The following is a 24,479-nucleotide window of genomic DNA, read 5'->3' as shown; positions in this document are numbered from 1 at the left end:
TGTGTGTGTGTATGTGTCTCTCTGTGTGATTCTCTGTCACTCTGTGTGTGTGTATGTGTCTCTCTCTGTGTGTCTGTTACTCTGTGTGTGTTTGTGTATGTGTCTCTGTGTGTGTGTGTCTCTGTCACTCTGTGTGTGTGTATGTGTCTCTCTCTGTGTGACTCTGTGTGTGTTTGTGTATGTGTGTGTGTCTCTGTCACTCTGTGTTTGTGTATGTGTCTCTGTGTGTGTCCCCCTCCCCACCACTCTCTCCCTCCCCCCCTCCCCTCCACTGTCTCCCTCCCCCCCTCCCCTCCACTGTCTCCCTCCCCCCTCCCCTCCACTGTCTCCCTCCCCCCCTCCCCTCCACTGTCTCCCTCCCCCCCTCCCCTCCACTGTCTCCCTCCCCCCTCCCTTCCACTGTCTCCCTCCCCCCCTCCCCTCCACTGTCTCCCTCCCCCCTCCCCTCCACTGTCTCCCTCCCCCCTCCCCTCCACTGTCTCCCTCCCCCCTCCCCTCCACTGTCTCCCTCCCCTCCACTGTCTCCCTCCCCACTCCCCTCCACTGTCTCCCTCCCACCCTCCCCATCCACTGTCTCCCTCCCACCCTCCCCATCCACTGTCTCCCTCCCACCCTCCCCATCCACTGTCTCCCTCCCACCCTCCCCATCCACTGTCTCCCTCCCACCCTCCCCATCCACTGTCTCCCTCCCACCTTCCCCATCCACTGTCTCCCTCCCACCCTCCCCATCCACTGTCTCCCTCCCACCCTCCCCATCCACTGTCTCCCTCCCACCCTCCCCATCCACTGTCTCCCTCCCACCCTCCCCATCCACTGTCTCCCTCCCACCCTCCCCATCCACTGTCTCCCTCCCCATCCACTGTCTCCCTCCCACCCTCCCCATCCACTGTCTCCCTCCCACCCTCCCCATCCACTGTCTCCCTCCCACCCTCCCCATCCACTGTCTCCCTCCCACCCTCCCCATCCACTGTCTCCCTCCCACCCTCCCCATCCACTGTCTCCCTCCCCCCCTCCCCTCCACTGTCTCCCTCCCCCCCTCCCCTCCACTGTCTCCCTCCCCCCCTCCCCTCCACTGTCTCCCTCCCCCCCTCCCCTCCACTGTCTCCCTCCCCCCTCCCCTCCACTGTCTCCCTCCCCCCCTCCCCTCCACTGTCTCCCTCCCCCCCTCCCCTCCACTGTCTCCCTCCCCCCCTCCCCTCCACTGTCTCCCTCCCCCCCTCCCCTCCACTGTCTCCCTCCCACCTTCCCCATCCACTGTCTCCCTCCCACCCTCCCCATCCACTGTCTCCCTCCCACCCTCCCCATCCACTGTCTCCCTCCCACCCTCCCCATCCACTGTCTCCCTCCCTCCCCATCCACTGTCTCCCTCCCACCCTCCCCATCCACTGTCTCCCTCCCACCCTCCCCATCCACTGTCTCCCTCCCACCCTCCCCATCCACTGTCTCCCTCCCACCCTCCCCATCCACTGTCTCCCTCCCACCCTCCCCATCCACTGTCTCCCTCCCACCCTCCCCATCCACTGTCTCCCTCCCACCCTCCCCATCCACTGTCTCCCTCCCACCCTCCCCATCCACTGTCTCCCTCCCACCCTCCCCATCCACTGTCTCCCTCCCCCCTCCCCTCCACTGTTACCCTCCCCCCTCCCCTGTTACCCTCCCCCCTCCCCTCCACTGTTACCCTCCCCCCTCCCCTGTCTCCCTCCCCCCCTCCCCTCCACTGTCTCCCTCCCCTCCTCCCCTCCACTGTCTCCCTCCCCTCCACTGTCTCCCTTCTTCCCCATCCCCTTCTCCCCATCCCCTTCTCCCCCATCCCCTTCTACCCCCATCCCTCCATTCCCTCCTTTCTCCCCCCCCTTCCCCCCCCCTTCCCTCCTTTCCCCCCCCTTCCCTCCTTTCCCCCCCCCCTTCCCTCCTTTCCCCCCCCCTTCCCTCCTTTCCCCCCCCCTTCCCTCCTTTCCCCCCCCCTTCCCTCCTTTCCCCCCCCCTTCCCTCCTTTCTCCCCCCCCTTCCCTCCTTCCCCCCCCCTTCCCTCCTTTCCCCCCCCTTCCCTCCTTTCTCTCCCCCCCCTTCCCTCCTTTCTCTCCCCCCCTTCCCTCCTTTCTCTCCCCCCCTTCCCTCCTTTCTCTCCCCCCCTTCCCTCCTTTCTCTCCTTCCTCCCCCCATCCATTCTCTCTCTGCTCATCCGATACTGTCTCTCTCTCTCCTCATTCTGTGTCTGCCTCTCTCTAGTGCAGATAAATGTATGCTACTGTTTGCTTAAAAAAAAAAAAAATCTGCACATTTAATATATTGGGTTTTTTTTTTCCACAATTTTTTTTATTAAATCAAGGGTGCGTCTTAGAATCAATGGCGTCTTAGAATCGAGGAAATAGGGTATATTAAAGTGTTTATATTGTAGTGTTAGACAGGTAAATATTGCACGAACATCAAAGAGAATATATATCAGCATGACATCTATAAGGACATGTTACCACTTGTCAGGGTTCTGCTCGCCACAAACCAAGGTCGGACCGCGAGGCTGAGGTGGGGTTGTAAAAGCACCGACCTGAGACCGCGCAGGCTGATCCAGATTGCGCAGTTCGTTGTCAAACGTAGCAGGATCAGGAAAGGAGAAGACAGCGTCGTCGTTGTACAAGCCAGGGTCAGGACAGGAGATATCAGGATAAACATTGTTCAGGCAAGAGTTCGGCAACAGGTAGTCAGGAGAGCCCCGCTTCAGCTTAGGAGCGCGGGGTTGGCCTCTGCGCGAGCGACGACCATGGCCCATGGTACTGGTCACAGGAGATGGTAGGCAGACCAGAATAGCACACCGCTTTGCTGCACGGGTGCACCAGTGCTACAGCGCAAGAGTCCTGAGCGGCTGGGGAATCCTCTGTAACAGCGCAGGAACCAGGACACGGCCTCTCTAGATTAGGGAAAGAGTAGGCCCCAGGAACCAGGAAGCTGAAGATCCACTGGGAAACCTCCGCTACAGTGCAGGAATCAGGAGACTGAAGGGCGCGGGGAATACCTTTGCCTCAGTGCAGGAAAGCAGGAAGCTGAAGACATAGGGGATACCTTTGCTTCAGCGCAGGAGAACAAGCGGGAGCTTGAAGGAAGCTGAAGGACGCAGGGCGGAACCTCTGTATCAGCATAGGAGAACAAGCGGCTTGAAGGGAGCTGAAGGACGCAGGGCGGAACCTGGTATCAGCATAGGAGAACAAGCGGCTTGAAGGAAGCTGAAGGACGCAGGGCGGAACCTGGTATCAGCATAGGAGAACAAGCGAGGGCTTGTGGCAAAACAGTAGACATCCAGTTAGGACTATGCTCGGCAGGGAGCATTATGGGAAGACAATACTTAAAGGCCAGCGGGCCAATCCCCGGAGGGGGGTGTGAAGGTACTGCTCCAATGAATGAATGCAAGTCTAGGTTGCAGTGATAGGCTGCACAGCTGCAGTAGATACCAGAGGGAGTGTATAGCTTTGGTGAGTGAATCCAGGCTGCAGCAAACATCAGGAGAGGTGCTCCAGGACTGCACAGGTCTGCAAGGTAAGGCAACCAGTAAACTGCGGAGCGGATTCCTTACAGTACCCCCCCTTCACGCGAGACCTCCGGGCGAACATGAGCACACCTAGAGTTGGGGGACCAGGAATTGTTGCTGAACTGTCTAGGATTGGGGTTAGAGTCGTGGTCCAGAGACTCGTGGTTAGTCCTTAGTGTACCCCCACCCCCCGGTGAGAACTGCGGCCAGACAGGACCATCCATGGGTCTTGGGGACATTGAGTTGTTCCTAAAATTCTTTAGGTGGAAAGGGCATCCGTAAACGAGCAGTTCTTTGGTGAGTACAGTTCTAGGATATGAGATTGATGGAAGAAACATCTTTGGTACATGGCTCGCCTCGCAAAATGACTTGGAAATCCAGGGCTGTGAAGAACCAGAGGGTTCCAGAGCAGAAACGGCAGGAGAACCCCTACAGGAAGCCCAGTCTTTAATAAATGAACCGGACTCTAGGATCAGCGGCCCTGATAGTTGATCGAATACACCAGGAGGAACTTTGTAACAGAAAAAGTCTTGGCTGACCACTGCATGTTGGAATTTGCGAGGAATTTTTCCTCTAGAAGGCTCCCAGGTAATGGTTAGTAAGGGTATAGGTTGGTTGGAAGCATCTCCCGGTATTGGTATGGAAGGTGACAAGGCAAGCAGTAAACCAGGCATAGGGACCGAAATCTTGGGATACGTACAGAGTATTTCCAACTGAGAGGAAATAACAGGGGCAACCGAAAATTCCGAGGGACAAAACCATGGTTTAGCAGGAGCAGAGAAGCAAACAACAGTAGAGCTCTCCAATACTGGGAAATCTTCATTGGGAGATAATATTGTCAATGAATCAGGAATAGTCCTTGGGATCTTCAAATCGGTAGCTTGAGAAAAAGGCAGAGCCAGGGTAGTGGTGGGAGGGAAGCTAACATCAGAAGCTGAAGTCTGTACCTCAGTGACAGGGCCCTGAGAATCAACAAGCAGCAAGTATGAACTATGAAAACTCTTAATGACAGGCACCTTAGGAGTACAAGGAGTCTTTTCCGAAACTGCAATGGCCCTAACCACAGGGGTACCTAACCTGACAAAAACATGAATTGGTGTGTTTTCTAATGCAAAATCTCTGACTGCACAGTCTACAAGGTAAGGCAACCAGTAAACTGCGGAGCGGATTCCTTACACCACTACAGCAGAATGCAACCGTGGATCAAGTTGTATCAGCCCAGCAGCCGGATCGGATCTCTCCTTGTACTCTCAGGTGGCACTCCTTGTACACCCTCCACTCGAGTTGGTCAAGGCCCCTCACTGTATGGTGAGGGTACAGCCGCCGCTGTCACATAGAGAAAGGCTCCCTTGCCAGTTCCCGCCATCAGCTCACCGCACCTGCGCTGGTGACGTTATCAGATGGCACCAATGGAGTTTCTCACGTCGCGTCTCTTGCGGGTAAAAGATGAAGACAGCTGAAGAATGTCCCGGGACATTAGTATTAGTTTTCGGTTTGTGGAGCCATCCCACGAGCACAGCAGCACCTACCTCCTTTTAAACAGGTTTTATATTTGATTTATCACATCTAATTTAGATTTTATGAGCGCAGATCACTTCTTTTTCACTACAGTCAACTTCAGCATAATGGAAAATGAACATTATACAGTATTTAAACCAACAGCATGGAAATATAAAACATTAAGAACAACAATTTTTTTTAAATAAAACTACAATAAGAATGATACAAATAATCTGCATTTAAAACGTTATAACTTTTTTAAAATGCTTGTTCTATGCATCATAAATTAAAGTCACTTTTTATTGTGATTTAGCGTAACACAGATACACATGTTCAGTAATATGTGAGTGCCTTGGTCGCTGGTTATCCCTAAACATGCCTAGTTTAGGAGACAGGTCTCTCCCCTGTGTGTCCTTTTGTGTGTGTCCAGGCTGGATGACACACTAAATCCCTTCCCACATTCCCCATTCTCCCGTTTGTGTCCTCTTCATTCCTCAGGCTGGAGGACCGACTAAATCCCTTCCCACATTCCCCACATACATGCGGTCTCTCCCCTGTGTGTGTCCTCTTGTGTGTGTTCAGGCTGGATAAATCACTAAATCCCTTCCCACATTCCCCACATACATGCGGTCTCTCCCCTGTGTGTGTCCTCTTGTGTATGTCCAGGTCAGATAACTGACTAAATCCCTTTCCACATACATGCGGCCTCTCCCGTGTGTTCAGGCTGGATAACTGACTAAATCCGTTCCCACATTCCCCACATACATGCAGTTTCTTCCCTGTGTCCTCTTGTGTGTGCCCAGGCTGGATAACTGACTAAATCCTTTTCCACATTCCCCACATACATGCGGTTTCTCCCCTGTGTGTGTCCTCTTGTGTGTGTTCAGGCTGGATAAATCACTAAATCCCTTCCCACATTCCCCACACACATGCGGTTTCTCCCCTGTGTGTGTCCTCTTGTGATTCCTCAGGCTGGATGACCGACTAAATCCCTTCCCACATTCCCCACATACATGCGGTCTCTCCCCTGTGTGCGTCCTCTTGTGTGTGTCGAGGCTGGATGACACACTAAATCCCTTCCCACATTCCAGACATACATGCGGTCTCTCCCCTGTGTGTGTCCTTGTGTGCATCCTCAGGCTGGATAACTGACTAAATCCCTTCCCACATTCCCCACATCCATGCGGTTTCTCCCCTGTGTGTGTCCTCTTGTGATTTCTCAGGCTGGATGACTGACTAAATCCTTTCCCACATTCACCACATACATGCGGTCTCTCCCCTGTGTGTGTCCTCTTGTGTAAGTTCAGGCTGAATAAATCACTAAATCCCTTTCCACATTCCCCACATACATGCGGTCTCTCCCCTGTGTGTGTCCTCTTGTGTATGTCCAGGCCGGATAATTGACTAAATCCCTTTCCGCATTCCCCACATACATGCGGTCTCTCCCCTGTGTGTGTCCTCTTGTGTGTGTCCAGGCCGGATAACTGACTAAATCCCTTTCCACATTCCCCACATACATGCGGTCTCTCCCCTGTGTGTGTCCTCTTGTGTGTGTTCAGGTTGGATAAATTACTAAATCCCTTCCCACATTCCCCACATACATGTGGTCTCTCCCCTGTGTGTGTCCTCTTGTGTGTCTCCAGGCCGGATAACCGACTAAATCCCTTTCCACATTCCCCACATACATGCGGTCTCTCCCCTGTGTGTGTCCTCTTGTGTATGTCCAGGCTGGATAACTCACTAAAGCCCTTTCCACATTCCCCACATACATGCGGTCTCTCCCCTGTGTGTGTCCTCGTGTGTATCCTCAGGCTGGATGACTGAATAAATCTCTTCCCACATTCCCCACATACATGCGGTCTCTCCCCTGTGTGTGTCCTCTTGTGATTTCTCAGGCTGGATGACTGACTAAATCCCTTCCCACATTCCCCACATACATGCGGTCTCTCCCCTGTGTGTCTCCTCTTGTGTATGTCCATGTCAGATAAGTAACTAAATCCCTTTCCACATTCCCCACATACATGCGGTCTCTCCCCTGTGTGTGTCCTCTTGTGTGTGTTTAGGTTGGATAAACCACTAAATCCCTTCCCACATTCCCCACATACATGTGGTCTCTCCCCTGTGTGTGTCCTCTTGTGTGTTTCCAGGCCGGATAACTGACTAAATCCCTTTCCACATTCCCCACATACATGCGGTCTCTCCCCTGTGTGTGTCCTCTTATGTCGTATCAGGTTGGATGACGCATGAAATCCCTTCCCACATTCCCCACATACATGTGATTTCTCCCCTGTGTGTGTCCTCTCGTGTCCCCTCAAGCTGGATGACCCATTAAATCCCTTCCCACATTCCCCACAAACATGCAGTCTCTCCCCAGTCTGTGTTCTCTTCTGTGCGTTCTGGTCTGATAACCAAGTCAGACTCTTCTCACTTTCTCCAAGATCTTTTCCGGTGGCAGATGCTAATATATATCTTTTGGAATGAGAAGCAGTTACATTGTTTATTAATTGCCTTGACTGTTTGAAAGGTGCATTTTCTGTCATATTTATTGGAATGTTGCAAGATTGTTCTGTCTTCATCTTTTCCATATACTCATTTGGGTGTTTGAACTTCTGATGTTTGAGGAGGTAATCCTGACTGCTAAAAGCAACCTTGAAGTGTTGGCATGGGTGGATTATTGGAGCTTGTCTTTGTACTAGACGAGAAAAAAACGTCACTGTTACACAAACTGTCTTACAAAAGGTCACGCACGAGTGGTAAGTTGGCATATCACAAAAAGTTCATGATGAAAGTAAACTGTATAGTTATAGGATGAACCAACTTTCTGCTAAATCAGGAACCAAATGCACAATTATTGTATTTTAACATATATATAATTGTGGTGGGGACAATGCAAACACAAAAACAATGCAAAATGATGGAATGTGAATCCAAAAAAGGAATGTGATTCCCTCCCTTTAAGGTGACATTCCAGCACCCACAAAAGGGGCATTCATCACGATACATCCACCAACTGCCTTCATTACCTTAGGTGTTAGCCACTGAGGGATTAATGTATTTTAATATTGTTGATGTATGTATTTATTACTGGGTTACCATTTATCGCCAATGTGGATATCTGGGCCCCCCATTGAGAGTGCCTAGTTATCCAGAGTAATAATCAATGATTTTATGTGTAAAATATATTTTGAAAGTTCTTTTTTGCTTTGTTTTAAATGTGTAAATATATATATCTACTATATATTTGTGAAAGCACTGTATGTCTGCGTCCCTAGCGGCAATCTCATTGGTCCCTTGGCCTGCCCGCCCCCGCACCTCTCATTGGCCAGAGGCAGAGTGACGGGCAAAAACAAACACACACACACACACACACACACACACACACACACACACACACACACACTCTCCCCCGTCAGTTGGACCGCAGCTCACCTTCCACACACACACCCCCCCCCCCTCCTCTCCCGGTGCCCCTCACTCTCTCCCCCCACCTCACCCAAATCCCCACGCTCCGCAACATCCCCAGCCGCACCATCACCCTCACCGTGCGCCGCGGCCCTCCTGCTCAGCAGCAAACTCCAGGCTCCTCCCCCCTCGCGGCGCGGCCCGGGCCTCCTGCTCTCCCCCTCACGTGCGCCGCTACCGGAGAGGGGAAGCGCGGGCCGGGCCTCCTGCTCTCCCCCTCACGTGCGCCGCTACCGGAGAGGGGAAGCGCGGGCCGGGCCTCCTGCTCTCCCCCTCACGTGCGCCGCTACCGGAGAGGGGAAGCGCGGCGCGGGACTCCCCCTCAGGTGTGCCGGCTCCCGGACGGAGGGGAAGCGCGGCGCGGGACTCCCCCTCACGTGCGCCGCTACCGGAGAGGGGAAGCGCGGTGCGGGACTCCCCCTCAAGTGCGCCGCTACTGGAGAGGGGAAGCGCGGCGCGGGACTCCCCCTCACGTGCGCCGCTACCGGAGAGGGGAAGCACGGCGCGGGACTCCCCCTCACGTGCGTCGGCTCCCGGACGGAGGGGAAGCGCGGCGCGAGACTCCCCATCATGTGCGCCGCTACCGGAGAGGGGAAGCATGGCGCGGGACTCCCCCTCACGTGCGTCGGCTCCCGGACGGAGGGGAAGCGCGGCGCGAGACTCCCCATCACGTGCGCCGGCTCCCGGACGGAGGGGAAGCGCGGCGCGGGTCTCCTGCCACTCTTGCCCCCCCACCCCCAGCTTCCCGAACTCACCTCCTGCCCCTTGCCTTGAGAAAGCGCCATAGTGGGCGTGAAACGCGTGGGAGAGTTTGTTACTGTCTGTTTTTTTGTTTTTATGTAGCCCAATAAATTAGTTTTTAACCCCTCTTGCTGGTGAGTTCTTACCTTTTTTCTCCTGGAGCGGATGGACCACGGATCCTTTACCTTCTCTGTCACCTCCTGCCCCAGCTAGATGCCACGGGGTCAAGGTAAGTCACCCACCGTCTCCCACCCACGCACTGTCACCCAGTCACCCACCCAGTCACCCACACACCCACCCAGTCACTTTCACCCAGTCACCCACCCACTCACTCAGTCACCCACCCACCCACTCAGTCAAGTCACCCACCCACCCAGTCACCCACCCAGTCAGTCACCCACCCACCCAGTCACCCACCCAGTCAGTCACCCACCCACCCAGTCACCCACCCAGTCAGTCACCCACTCACCCAGTCACCCACTCAGTCACCCACTCAGTCACCCACTCACCCACCCAGTCAGTCACCCACCCAGTCAGTCTCCCACCCAGTCAGTCTCCCACCCAGTCAGTCTCCCACCCAGTCAGTCTCCCACCCAGTCAGTCTCCCACCCACTCAGTCTCCCACCCACTCAGTCTCCCACCCACTCAGTCTCCCACCCACTCAGTCTCCCACCCACTCAGTCTCCCACCCACTCAGTCTCCCACCCACTCAGTCTCCCACCCACTCAGTCTCCCACCCACTCAGTCTCCCACCCACTCAGTCTCCCACCCACTCAGTCTCCCACCCACTCAGTCTCCCACCCACTCAGTCTCCCACCCACTCAGTCTCCCACCCACTCACCCATTCAGTTTCCCACTCACCCACCCATTCAGTTTCCCACTCACCCACCCATTCAGTTTCCCACTCACCCACCCATTCAGTTTCCCACTCACCCACCCATTCAGTTTCCCACTCACCCACCCATTCAGTTTCCCACTCATCCACCCATTCAGTTTCCCACTCATCCACCCATTCAGTTTCCCACTCACCCACCCATTCAGTCTCCCACTCACCCACCCATTCAGTCTCCCACTCACCCACCCATTCAGTCTCCCACTCACCCACCCAGTCTCCCACTCACCCACCCATTCAGTCTCCCACTCACCCACCCATTCAGTCTCACACTCACCCACCCAGTCTCACCCAAAACCACCCTCCCAGTCACTGACCCCACCCACCCACTCACCGACCCCACCCACCCACTCACTGACCCACCCAGTCACCGACCCCAGTCACTGACCCACCCAGTCACCGACCCTGAAAAAGTCACCCAGTCACCGACCCACCCACCGACCCAAAGTCACCCACCCACCCAAAGTCACCCACCCACCCAAAGTCACCCACCCACCAACCCAGATTCACCCACCCACCAACCCAGAGTCACCCACCGACCCAAAGTCACCCACCCACCGACCCAAAGTCATCCACCCCCCGACCCAACTCACTCACCCCCCGACCCAACTCACCCACCCACCAACCCAACTCACCCACCCAACCACCGACCCAAAGTCACCCACCGACCCAAAGTCACCCACCCACCGACCCAAAGTCAAACCGACCCAAAGTCACCCACCCACCCACCGACCCAAAGTCACCCACCCACCAACCCAAAGTCACTCACGCACCGACCCAAAGTCACCCACCCACCGACCCAAAGTCACCCACCCACCGACCCAAAGTCACCCACCCACCGACCCAAAGTCAAACCGACCCAAAGTCACCCACCCAGTCACCAACCCACCCACCCACTCAGTCACCCACACACTCAGTCAACTCAGTCACCCACCTAGCTGTCAAGGGGGGGGGGGAAGCCTAACCCTGTCGTACGCCCCCCCCCCAAATTACATCCCGGGCAACGCCGGGTCTCTCAGCTAGTATATATATATATATATAATAAATATTTACAACCAAATTTGTCTAATAGGTATATTGGGCATTAGTCTAGAAGGGGGCGGAGGTAGTGGATAGAGGTGATGACAGTAGTTGCCCCGTGGGAGAGTGGTTAGGCTTCCCATGGGGGGGGAGGACGAGTGGGGGGGAGACGGGTTAACCCCTTAATTACCTTAGCGACTAGAATGGCAATGCTTTAATGGCCACTAACTGGGTCAACAGGGTTAGGTAATGTTTATTTAAAATAAAGTATTAACCCCTTTGGTGCCTGTAGTATACCTTGGTAACCCACGGGCATGAAACGGGTTAATGTTATTTTGATCATTTGTTTCTGTAATAATAGACATTACACAAGCCTATGATAGAAATATTAACCCCATGCAGTAAGTAACATTATTAATGGTCGCGTTAATTCTCATATCACGAGATTGGCGCAAATATTGCACCCAGTAAATTATTACCACAATCTTGATATATACCACCTTAAAATTGCGGTAATGTCACGGTAGACCAGTACTTATCAACACTTTTATATTTTTTAGATTCTCAATTGAACACAACAAGAAGGGCAAAATAAATTGTCATTTATTTCCTTGATAGACAAACACGACAATCTCAAAATACACTTAATATAACACTTACTGGGATGGGGAAACAAAAGAAAATGTCCTTTGCAAGAAAGCGCAAGAAATGCAGTCTGATATAAAGTCCGTTTGGCTAGATCGCAAGTTGCCGATCTAATAACTCTGCCAAATGAAGGAATTTCATTCTGGTTCGTTAGAATTCGTTCGGGAGTCACCAGGGCTAACGAACTCCGGAGTTTGGGGTAAATTCTATGTTACCATGTTGTTAACCCCTTGTGTCCTGGAACCGCTACTGCTGTACTTGAACGAAATCTTGCGTAGAGCGTGGTCCCATCATGAATCACCCTGGGGATAGCTCGGCAGGCGTGGTTATAGGGTTCACAATCCTATCTCTAACATGTATGCCCAATCCCCTCCGTGGGAACATTTAACCCACCAATCCCCAATTGGCCCGGAGTTTGCAAAACGGGCAAAAAAGGCTTTCCGGTTTGCAAAGCGCATGTGTCCACTTGACACCCATGCGGTTTAGCATACCTGGTATACAACCCTTAACTGGCGACCCTTAGTCTGGGGTTTGGCCCCAAGGTGTGAATGGCTCATGCTGAGTACCGGGATCTGGCACTCAGCAACATCTCGGCCATTTTCACACTTTGGATCTCCGAGGCTTTTTATCCCTGCATTTCTCTAAGCTCAAGAGTCTCCTACTTAGCGGGACCTCTTTGAAGTGCAGGAAGGAAAATACCCTCATTCACCATTAGCATATTTACATGCCAAAGGATTTTTCCTGGGCTTATAGAAAAAACTGTTCCTGCCTGTACATTTTAAACTTACAGTATTTTACACTTTAATAAAACAATATGTTCTGAGTGTACCACAACTGTCATTTTGTGTGTGTGTGTGTGAGTGGTTTATTTATTTAGACTTGCACACCAAAAATCAGGGTGCTAGCTGTCTCTGTTCGCGAGTTAGCCCGCTTAATTGAAAGGCTTTCTTGTGGGATCCCAAGTTCACCTAGTTCTCACGTCAATTGACCAATTTCCCACGGCAATAGACTTTCCGCCTTTCAAGTTACGCGAGCTAACAAGGTACGGATACATTTTATCGGAAAACCACTTCAAATCTAACCGCAAGCCACTTATCCAATTGACTTTGCGGTTATGAGGTTGAGTGCTTGAAATGGATACCTATTCTACACAGCAGACCTCCCATACACAGGCACGCTTCTTCAATCAGCGCCAGCTTCAGCGCTCACGCCATCTTGTGCCTGAAAACCTTTGGGCACAGTTTCTTTGTATTTCTATTACTGCAGCCAGGGAACAGGCTGCAAACGGGGGGTAAGAAGGCTGGGACAGGAGCAAATACATCAGGGTCATGCATATACTTTTAACCCCTTCACTCCCAATGCGAGTTGGGGTTAATCAGCTGGGCATATAACATTTATTAATGGCCTGATTAACCCCACAATCGCAACACCTCCCCCAGTCAAAGCGCAGGGTCTGCCCTGACCACCTCGTCCGGTGGTTGGGCTGGCCTGCCAGCTCTTGAAGTTAGTAGTTCATGAGGACTGTCCTGGCGGGTAAGGCCATCAGCATTGCCATGCAAGCTTCCTTTCGCACAAGAGTTTAGCATTTTCCCCCGACACCCTTGTTACGATAGACCCAGCTTATTAAGACTTTTAATTACCGGGATCATTGAGATAAAAATAAATTGGGTTTATTCACCTAATGAACGCACACAACTATGTTACACAAAAATACAGTAAAAAGACACACTTGCTTTGGAAACTGGGATAACAAAACAAATCTTTCCTAATTGCAAACACACAGCAAAATATTCCAGGCTACATTTCCTTCCTGTAGCCGCTGGCTGTAGAATTCTGGTCACTTATCCTCTGAGAAATTTAGACGATTTACTCAGAGCTGGAACTTCTCAAATGGGACTGAATCTCAGGTGAATCACAAAAAGATGGAACTGATGAAACTCTTATATTGATCTCTTAGAACTGATGAATCTCGAGCGGGGTTCAAATCTGTGATGGTGATAAAACTCCTCTTCACCCCCACCCCCTCCTTCTTGATGTTACAGCAGAGAACAACTTCCCCATGGCCTGCACCAGCTTATAATACCTTCAAACCAATATCTGGGTAATTGGGAACCAATCTTGGCTTGGGAGCCAAATTCTGCCCTATTGCAGGATTGCCAGAAGTCCTGGTAACCAGGCAACAAGCTTCACCCCGCTTAGCATGCCTGGCCAAACCCCCTTTGCTCAGTGACAGAATATCTGGTTCTGGTCAAAGAATCCCCCCAGTTGCTGGCCAGCTGTTTAACCCCTTTGAAGCTCTAACTTTTGTATACATCCTGGAGGGCATCTCCCCAGGGTCCCTTACAAGCCAGGCCTTCGGTTATGCATACCTGCCTCTGGAATGGTGGGTCATAAACTAACAGGGTGAATCTTTTAACGTATCCTGTCCCCTGCCTGTCATGTAAATCCCCCCACCTCACATAACTAAAGGTACCTACACAAGGGTCACACTGTTTATGCATTTACACACATGGTACTATTAATAAAATCATAACAGTCTACATGTCTCTCTCCTAATCGTTTGCACACAAAAATTTAGAACATTAGGACCTTCCTTCAAACATATCAAGCTTGGGGGATGGTTAAACCCCATTCTCCTTTCCCTTATTCAAAAACATTGTTACCATACTTCATACATTAAATAATTTCCCCCCTGACCCCTATTTTAATCAAACAAACCTCCGTCTTATACCTGGCTTGAGTGTGGGGATATACATTAACCCCTTATGTCCCATTTTTACCTTTTCCTGCTCTGTGCTAAAGCAGGGTACCTCTGGAAATGGTAAAACACAAACGGCAATTGTCTCATAATTTGAACACAGTCACAGTAATGCATACACAATGCCCGGGCCCAAGAGCTGACACTCTAGGACCCCAAAACACTGGTCAGGAGTAACCAAGTAGGCTGGACCTTTATTATAAGCCTGGTTCTCCCTTCCCCCACCACACCTCCCCACCTCAATAGGAGGGCTTTGTGGCAACCACCTCCTCTGGTGGTCCCACACACCCGGAGACTGTTGAGGTTTTTGGCTCACTAGGGATATCCTTTGGGGAGAGTCCACCAGCATGGCCATGCTGGCTGTCTTTCTGGTGTTGAGTAGCAAAGTCAATGTCCTGCAATGCCAGAGTCCAGCGCAGCACCTGGCCACTCTCCCCCAGAGCCTCTTGCTCATTAGTGGCATATGCCACTTCGCTGGGCAGCAGTTTTCTGCTCAGATGCACAATGGGCGGTTCACCCCCCTCCTCGGCCCCCTGGCTGAGTCCACAGGCAGGAGACCAGACTACCAGACCTGAGAGTCGCTGTTGGGTCACGTCAGTCAAGGATTGGGTCACAGCGCTGTACTGTGGAACAGCCTTTCTGTAGTAACCTGCAGTGCCTAACAAAACCTTACCCCTTTCTGGTTCTGGCTTAAGGTGCCCTCCACCCACTCGGTGCCCCAAGTACAGTACCTCTGCCATACTCACTACACACTTTGTAGGCTTCAGCGTCAGCCCTACCTCCCTGATCCTCTGCAGCACTGCAGCTACAGAAACTAAATGTAAGTCCCACGACTTACTAACCACTGCCATGTTGTCCAAGTATGCCCTTACAACACTGTGTCCCCCTTCCAGTACCCTCTCTACACTCTCTGTTACCTCTGCTGCTACCTGATAGGCATACTTATGCAGAGGTCTCTGATCACCAGTCTCCACTGGATGATCCAGGCTATGTGCTCTGCCCAGCTCACCTGGGAGCAGAACCCTATGCTGTCCTAACATAACCCTCGCTTGCACATGCTGCTGTGCAATGCACTGGGATCCTATCACTACCTGCTGCACTATGCCCCCCTGGCCTTGATTCTCCTAGGAGGTTAGGAAGAGCATCGCTCGCCGGGTCCCCCATCAGTGTGCTACAAATAGCCAGCACTGATGCCACACTCTGCTTGAAATACTCCTTACACATGTTAACACGATAAGCCCTATTTATCTCTGTCTCACCATCTTCCTGCACACCAAAGGTGTACTCATTCATTTTCCTGAAAACGGGTATCGTCCAGACCAGACAGCTTATAATTTGTTCTGCGGAGTGGGCTGCAGAACAAGTCCCTGCTGACCTGGAATGAATGAGCTGCTAGGGGCATTGTAATCACACCAAGTCTGCTGCTTGGTCTGAATCTCCCTGAGATCGGCCTGTGCCAACCTCATAAGCATTTCTAACTGGTCTCCGAGATTTGCCACAGATTGTCGCACAGACGCATCAGTCTGGGTAATGTTCCCCTTCCACCCCTCACAGAGTAAGTCAAGAGGTTCCCGGACCCTGCGGCCATATAACAGCTTGCAAGGAGAGACTCTGGCAATACATCTCGGTATGCAGACAGCAAGTGCTGCAAGTGAATCTCCCACTCTGCTCCTTCAATCTCCATACCTGCTGGAAGCAACTGTTTCAGGGTCGCACTGAGCCTCTCACATAAACCGTTTGCCTGGGGGTAATATGGGATGGTGTGCTGGTGCTTTACCCCGCACACACCCCAGAGACCCTGTAACAATTAATGCCTGAATTGTGACCCTTGATCAGTTAGAATCTCACTAGGGCAACCTACTCTAGGAAAAATCTCTAACAATGCTTCTGTCCCTGCCCTCGCATTGATGGTGGCAAGCGTCACAGTCTCAGTATCCTTGGTAGACAAATCTACCCCAATGAGCATGTAACACTTGCCAGACCAACTGTGGGTCATGAGGGGTCCCACTATGTCTATAGCTACCCCTTGGTAAGGTTCCACTATTACCTGTAAAAGGTTTAGGGCTGACCTCGCATGATCACCCGCCTTACCTACTGGCTGCCATGCATCCCTGGCGTGGCACAACTCTGCCACAGCCCCGGATGGTCCCAGCGAGTAGCAAGGCTGCAACAGCTGATCTCTCTTGCGAGTGGTCCCCTGATGTTCTGCTAGTGGTATGAAATGGACCCTGTGTAACAACGGTTGCCTACACTCCCTCTGCACCCCTAGCTGTTTTCTACCAGTCCAAACCCTATCTAAACTGGCAGGCCCCGTCTCTGCACACACGAGCCTGCGGTGCCAGGAGTCCCGGTCAAACCCACTGGCCGAGTCAGACTCGGACACCTGGAGCCTCCTGTGCTCCTCTCTGGGCTCAGACCGCACTGCACCCCTAAACTGTGTCCCTAATTCTGGCCCCCCACACTTAGTCTCAAAGTCAGGGAACCCAGGAACATGTAAAGGGCAAGGTAAGTCAGTATACTGTAGCGACTTAGTCTGGCTTACCTGTCTGGCCTCCGCAGAGACGCTTGGACCTGTTGGTCCCAAATGCAGGGGGACGGCGGATCCTTCAGGTGTAACTCCTGATCGCTGGCTCCCTTGTAATCGCTGCAACAAGAGCCAGTTCTGCCGTAAACACGCATGTAATATGTCCCAGGTCATTGCCAAGGCGGACCTCAGCATCTAACCCGGGCAATATCCCCTCCTCCCTTATGCCACGCCCGGCACCCCAATCACAAAAGACCCGGGCAACTGGTGTGAGCCGCAGCCCATCACCTGGCAGGAGCATCTGCACCCCCGGTCTGGGGAACAGATCCTCTGTTCTCGCCATACCAGGTCGGACCAGAGTAACAGTGACACTGGAGTCACGCAAGCAAACTGCTTGGCAAACTCCCATGGTCACTTGGCACAACAGTGCCCGCTGGACATCGCTGGGTGGCACATGGACTGGTGCAAACTGATGTACCTCCATCTCTGCTGCCGGTTCCTGGGGGTCAAGCGCAGATCTCTCTGTGGACGTCCCTCTGTGGGTTGATTCCACGGCTGGAGTGACTGCTCTGTGTGTGCCAGCCGCACACGGGCGACCGGCCTCGCAGCTTGAGAACGTTGCCCCTGATGGGGTACACTGGACCTTCCCTGGTCCTGACAGATTGGGTTTGACTGACCAATCTGGTGGGACTGAGAGCACCCCCTCCCCAGGATAACCTCTGCAACTTTGGGTGCACTTCCAATGGCTTCAGACTGTAGAATCCTTTGAGGTGTGCTTTTGGCTGCTCTGGCCAGTGTGGCCAAGTCCTGGGCAGTCCCCACAGGGCGAGCAGAGCGGCAATTCCGGGCGTAGAGAGACCGCTAGCCATTGGGACTACCGCGGTTGCACTCTATCACTGGCCCCCCCAACAGTGTCCATGTGGTGACCCGCTCCCACCCCTTGTTCTTTCATGCTCACAAGGGCTGAATTAACCTTCTGCACCCTGGCTGTCCCGGTGGGCTCTGCAACTACTAGAGATGCTCCGTTTTTTTAAAAGCCTCTTAAGTATACACCTCTGTACCTCAGCGTTAGCTTCTCGCTCCTTATCCAATTGCTCCCGCAGGCCTTCATAATCATGACGGGCAGTTTGGAGTGCAGAAATGAAGGCCTCTTTATCCTGGATCAAGGATTCAGCTTCCCTTCGCTCCTCCTTTTTCTTTGCCTCTGTTCCCATAACGATTCCGCCCATCACTACGGTCTGCAGCACATCTCGGCGTCTTTCTGACGCACCTTGTCCTGATATCGCAGGCTCAAGTGGTTCAGTCACTTCCTCTGTGACTTGAGAAATACTTTTCTTTTTCTTCTTTACTTTAGTTGCCCCTGAGAGATCAGTAGTTCTGAGCACACACTCACTGTTATCAGCTTCCACATCTTGCTTGTGCTCACAGCGCGTTGCTTGCTTTTGCAGCGGTGGTAGACAGTATTCCTTGTGCTGCTCCTGCTGCCACTGGTTATATTTGAGAATTTGGGGACACACTTCTCCCGTGTGACCTGGTTCATGACAGGGCCAGCATACCGAATCCTTTAGAAAGTCACCTGGTTTCCTTCTAGCCGGCATGGCTCCAAATTCCTGGTCACTGACTTAAAGGTTATGGGGTCCTGCGCTTTGGATGCTAGTCACTTTGGCAGTTTTTATCTGCGGGTACGGCTCTCTTCCCGGGGCCACATATGAGTAGTTATCATCATTCTCATATGGTCTGAAGGGACACTGTTTTGTATGATTACGTACATTGCAAAACTGACATTTGACAACGGCCATTTTAAAACCCCATTTTTTTTTCTTTCACACCTGACGGGGCAGACTTTATACAACACACGTGAGTTGTACGTGCTTTACAATGTGTGAACCTTCTTGGTTCTTCTTAGGGTAACATCTTTGCAAAAATCCATTTTCACTTTCTTTCATACCCGATAGGGCAAACTTGACACTCAGCAATTTGCTTATATGCATTAGCTTTACACAGCACAGCAATCCTTTCATACTCGACGGGGCAAATTTTACACTCAGTTCCTGCTAGCTGCAATTTCACTTGCTTCAGCAAAATAAAAATGTTGTTTTGGTTTTCTGCTTGGGTTCATGACCTTAACACATCTTCATCTACTAACCCCCCAGAGTCGTAGCATCCCACTTCTTACACCACGTGTCGCAGGACGCCTCGCGGCTGGGTTAGTAAGACGCTAAGACACTGTGTAAAGCTTAACTGTAGTGGTTTATTCGCCACAAAACAAATAAACATCAGGGTCACTGTCCCTTTCAGAAAACCAAATAATAAAATCTGTCATTGTAGCTCCAACAGCTGTGTCCAGCTCGTAGCAGTATTTATCCTGGGTTGGGGTCCCAGCAGCAGAGCTTCTTGCAGAGATGGGGAACAGAACAGCCAGGGTCTTTCCTTGCTGGGAGAAGACTCTCAACCCTCCTGGGGAAAAGCTAACTCAGCTTGTGTACGCCACTTCCTGCTTTTTAAACCTGCAGTCTCAGGTGTCCATCCTGCTTAATTAGGTGCAGGTGCATGTAGCCTCTCCAGGAGGAGTTTAACGGCTTGTATGCTGGAAGCACACACATGCTCCTCACTCCAGCATACTGAGTTAGTGACTCTGTCACACCCCTACCTCCGGAATACATATAAAATATACCCCCACCTCCCCAATACATATAAAATACACCCCCACCTCCTTAATACATATAAACAGTGGTCGACAAACCCGGTCGCCCGTGGCAACCAAATTCTGTCCGCTGCCAATCCGTGCTTGTTACTTCCCCTGATCGCGCCAGGGTAAAAAAAATTTTTTTTAAATAAATAATCCCCCTCCCTGATTGGGCTGACGCGGGGAAGAGGGCCGGCTGGCAGCTCCGGGTCAGGCGCTTTGGCGCTCCCCCCTTCCTGCCTCCGATCCACACCACCCCTACCTCAGATCCACCCCACCTGCCTCCGATCCACACCCCCTTCCTGCCTCCGATCCACACCCCCTTCCTGCCTCCGATCCACACCCCCTTCCTGCCTCCGATCCACACCCCCTTCCTGCCTGCGATCCACACCCCCTTCCTGCCTCCGATCCACACTCCCTTCCTGCCTCCGATCCACACCCCCTTCCTGCCTCCGATACACACCCCCTTCCTGCCTCCGATCCACACTTGCTGCCCGGGGCGGGAGGTGCCAGGTAGGGGGGGGGGTGCAGGCAGGAGGTGCCAGGTAGGGGGGGTGCGAGCGCGGGCACGTCAGGTGCTTCCCCTCCCTGGGGAAGAAGGGTCAGCTGGCAGCTTTGAGTCCCTGGTACCCATGGCTGCGGCCCGGTTGGGGGGCGTGCACACGCGGGGGGCAGGGGGCTCAAACTTGTCGGGTGCGTGCTGGTTGCCCTTGCGGGTTTGGGTTGCGGCGGCGATGGCGCGCACGGGGCTTCACTCGATCGGGAGGTGGGTGTTATGTGGCCGTGCGGCAGGCGCTCGCCCCCTCCCCGGTTACCGCTGTGGCTCCCCACCCTCCCCGATTACCGCTGACGCCTGCTACAGCTGTTTGAGCGGGGGGCATGTTTGTGGAGACGGTTGCGGTGGCCACACCCCCCTCCGCATCCACACCCCTTCCTCCGCATCCACCCCCCTTCCTCCACATCCACTGCCCCCCCTCCACCCACCCAGTCAGTCACTCACCCAGTCAGTCAAGAGACACCCACCCAGTCAGACACCCACCCAGTCAGACACACACCCAGTCAGTCACCCACCCAGTCAGTCACCCACCCAGTCAGTCACCCACCCAGTCAGTCACCCACCCAGTCAGTCACCCACCCAGTCAGTCACCCACCCAGACAGACACCCAGTCAGACACCCACCCACTCAGTCACCCACATACCCAGTCACCCACCCACATACCCAGTCACCAACCCACCCAGTCAGTCACCCACCCACCCAGTCAGTCACCCACCCAACCCAGTCAGTCACCCAACCCAGTCAGTCACCCACCCAGTCAGTCAAGGTAAAGTCACCCACCCACCCAGTAAAGTCACCCACCCACCCAGTCACCCACCCAGTCAGTCAGTCACCCACCCACCCAGTCAGTCAGTCACCCACCCAGTCAGTCAGTCACCCACCCAGTCAGTCAGTCACCCACCCAGTCAGTCAGTCACCCACCCAGTCAGTCAGTCACCCACCCAGTCAGTCAGTCACCCACCCAGTCAGTCAGTGAGTCACCCACCCAGTCAGTCAGTGAGTCACCCACCCAGTCAGTCAGTGAGTCACCCACCCAGTCAGTCAGTGAGTCACCCATCCAGTCAGTGAGTCACCCACCCAGTCAGTGAGTCAGTCACCCAGTCAGTGAGTCAGTCACCCAGTCAGTGAGTCAGTCACACAGTCAGTCAGTCACCCACCCAGTCAGTGAGTCAGTCACCCAGTCAGTGAGTCAGTCACCCAGTCAGTCAGTCACCCACCCAGACTAGTCACACACACAATTCTTATTAGGAATGTATTCCATTTTTATAAAAGTGGGGTGAGGGGCGGGGCTAGGTGGGAAGCGGGTAGGGCTAGGTGGCGAGTAGATTTTTGGGTGATTTGTTGACCACTGCATATAAATATACCCCACAACCCCAATAAAATTCAGACTTACCTTGGGGATGGTGTCAGGTCGGGTCCGGTGCCTGCGGGGGGGGGGGGGGGAGGGCGGTGCCTGCGTGAGAGGGGGGGAGCGTGGCAGATGCCGAGAGTAGAGGGGGGCCGGTAGCTTCGGAGAAGGGGGACAGTGGCTACGGGGGTGCCGGCAGCCGGTAGAGCAGTTGCCGACATGTCCGGCTCTGCCCCCCTGCATACTTCTCTCTCCCTGTTTGTACCACGCCGAGGTATCTGAGGCGGACGCACGCCGGGCCTCCCTCTCATGCCGGTGCGCACCAGAAGCCCAGCTGACTTTCGGCACTGACGTCAGAGGACCCGGTGCACCTCAGCCTCAGTCACATCGGTGTGGGACAGACAGGGAGAGAGAAGTCTGCAGTGTGGGAGAGCCGGGCATGGCGGCAAATGCTCTGAACGTCCGCCGCCACCCCCTCTCGTTGGGAGAGAGGTAATAACGAACACATACATGTCCGGTATTACCTTTCATTTTATACCGGACAATAGTGTGAAAAAAGGACCAGGCGCTTACCTTTAAGTTTATTTAACACTGATAGGCTTACAATAGAGCCGTCAAACCAACTGTGGCTCACTATTTCTCTGAGCCAGCAACAGAATCCCTTCTGCTTCCACCCCAGAAATAAGGGTTAATCCAGAGCCCTTTAAGAGACGTGAAAACAAACAGGCAATGGGGGAGCAAGGGATTAGAAAAGCATATATAATCACTTTTAGAAGTTGATGGAAGTCTTGATTGATTACATGCAATGGTGGGTTATTCAGATACACATAAATACTTACACGGCCATGTGTAAGCAGACACAATGTTTGGTAACTTTCATAGGGCAAAATCTCTCTCTTCCAACAGTGACAAATGATTTGTATGGTGAATGGGTATAAAAAAAGTGTACAACACTGTACTCACACGGCCCAGTGTGAGCAATTGCAGGGATTTGGTATCTTTTTAGGTTGGCATTAACCCGTCTGTATCTGGTAATCAGCACACTAGGAGCTGTATTCAGGTTCCAAACTTTTGAGCCTGAGGAAGCCGATCCGTCGGCGAAACGCGTTGCTCTAAATCATCTGCTGAAACTGACCCACCGAGGCTTCCGTAGTCAGATCACTGTGCAGCATTTCCAGCCGAGCAGGAGAGTTTCCCTTCCTGATCCCGGACGCGGGACCGGCTGTGACTCTGTGCATAACACCTGATCCTGGACCACGCAAGGAGGCCAGGGGTCCACCTGTAATCTATAGAGTCCTGCACCAGTTTGGAACCTGAATACAGCTCCTAGTGTGCTGATTACCAGATACAGACGGGTTAATGCCAACCTAAAAAGATACCAAATCCCTGCAATTGCTCACACTGGGCCGTGTGAGTACAGTGTTGTACACTTTTTTATACCCATTCACCATACAAATCATTTGTCACTGTTGGAAGAGAGAGATTTTGCCCTATGAAAGTTACCAAACATTGTGTCTGCTTACACATGGCCGTGTAAGTATTTATGTGTATCTGAATAACCCACCATTGCATGTAATCAATCAAGACTTCCATCAACTTCTAAAAGTGATTATATATGCTTTTCTAATCCCTTGCTCCCCCATTGCCTGTTTGTTTTCACATTTTATACCGGACGCAGGGGCAAAATACAGAACCAGAGCAGTCTGGTTCAAAACCGGGTCACCTAGCAACCCGAGAGACAAACCAAGAACTAACCGTGCTTTACTAGCCACTAAGGTGGCAAAAGGGGGTAGGTAGGGTAATGTCATGTTTATATCATCCCGTGTGGTCAGCTAGTCATGGAAACCGATGACTAGTTGACTCGGGGACTACTAAGGGGTTAATATGTACTGTAATGTATTTTAACAACTATTATATCCTCTATTCCATGTTGGTTTAGCTCATCTTGACTATGTATATAATGGGCAGTATATTGGCCATTATATACATAGGAGAAAGGCAGTGCTAACGCCAGCCTGGAGCTGGTGATAAAATATTTGTGGTATTTCTTCCGTTCATCCTGTTCCGATAAATATCCGAACTTGATGTATGGCAGTTTTTACGTGAAAATGTGATATTATACCTGTTTTGTATCGGATCTGATGCTTTTAACAGGTCCTATAAAAAGTGCTTTATTTTTGGCGCTGCAACACTGATTCATTGCACGATAATAAGGCACTTTTTTAATTGGCGGTAATACAGCATTTTTGGTTATCGCAGCTTGATGTATCCAGCCCTTTGACTCAAGTCATATTTAGTGAAATTAAGTTCTAGTTTACCAGTAATGGTGTATGCAGATCTATCACTATTTGCTATTTAACATCAGTAATAAGACAATAGAGATGTAAAAACTACACAACACACATATTCCTGATTACCTTGTGCTGGCGCGTTACTTTTCCACAGTGTACCCCCTTGATACCAAGCTCTTTCCCATATTCATCTCCAGACCAGGAGCTCTGTGTGTGGGGGGAGGTCTGTGCAGGTTCTGTAGAAGATTTTCCTGTGGTACTGGAACGCCACAAGGTTCTGTTCTTCCTCGTTTCTCACACAATTTACAAACCTAAAATTGGGACAGTTAGTGAGGACTCAAAGTAATGTCTATTTTATAAAGGGAGAGCTCAAAAAAGATACAGGTTGTTAATAATGTGACTTGTCTTTTCTTTCTTCTCTACAGTTTTTGAGGTGAACAGAAGTTAATGGAGAGCAATGTATATACTATGGCTCACATGTATGTAACCACAGTTTGAAAGGAATGGGAGCCACAGGCCACACCAGTGACTACTTT

At 52.1% G+C, this 24,479-nt stretch overlaps 1 protein-coding gene across 3 annotated transcripts in view; it reads right to left on the bottom strand.

The window, feature by feature from the left end:
* Positions 1 to 4,097: 4,097 nt before the first annotated feature.
* Positions 4,098 to 24,479, bottom strand: part of LOC142466748 (uncharacterized) — a 259,636-nt gene continuing 239,254 nt past the window's right edge. For 2 of the 3 annotated variants that reach the window (XM_075572113.1, XM_075572112.1), the window contains exons 2-3: positions 24,070 to 24,254; positions 5,542 to 7,712 (exon numbers count right to left, since the gene is read on the bottom strand). In XM_075572113.1, the coding sequence (XP_075428228.1) occupies positions 5,740 to 7,605 (1,866 nt within the window). In that variant the 5' untranslated portion in view covers positions 7,606 to 7,712; positions 24,070 to 24,254 and the 3' untranslated portion in view covers positions 5,542 to 5,739. Of the gene's footprint in view, positions 4,977 to 5,541; positions 7,713 to 24,069; positions 24,255 to 24,479 lie in introns of those variants that run through there. The other variant, XR_012788206.1, reaches the window with a different exon arrangement.

Source organism: Ascaphus truei, chromosome 15 (genome assembly GCF_040206685.1).
Source record: "Ascaphus truei isolate aAscTru1 chromosome 15, aAscTru1.hap1, whole genome shotgun sequence".
NCBI classification, from domain to species: Eukaryota; Metazoa; Chordata; class Amphibia; order Anura; family Ascaphidae; genus Ascaphus; species Ascaphus truei.
This window is presented reverse-complemented; position numbering and strand designations above follow the sequence as displayed.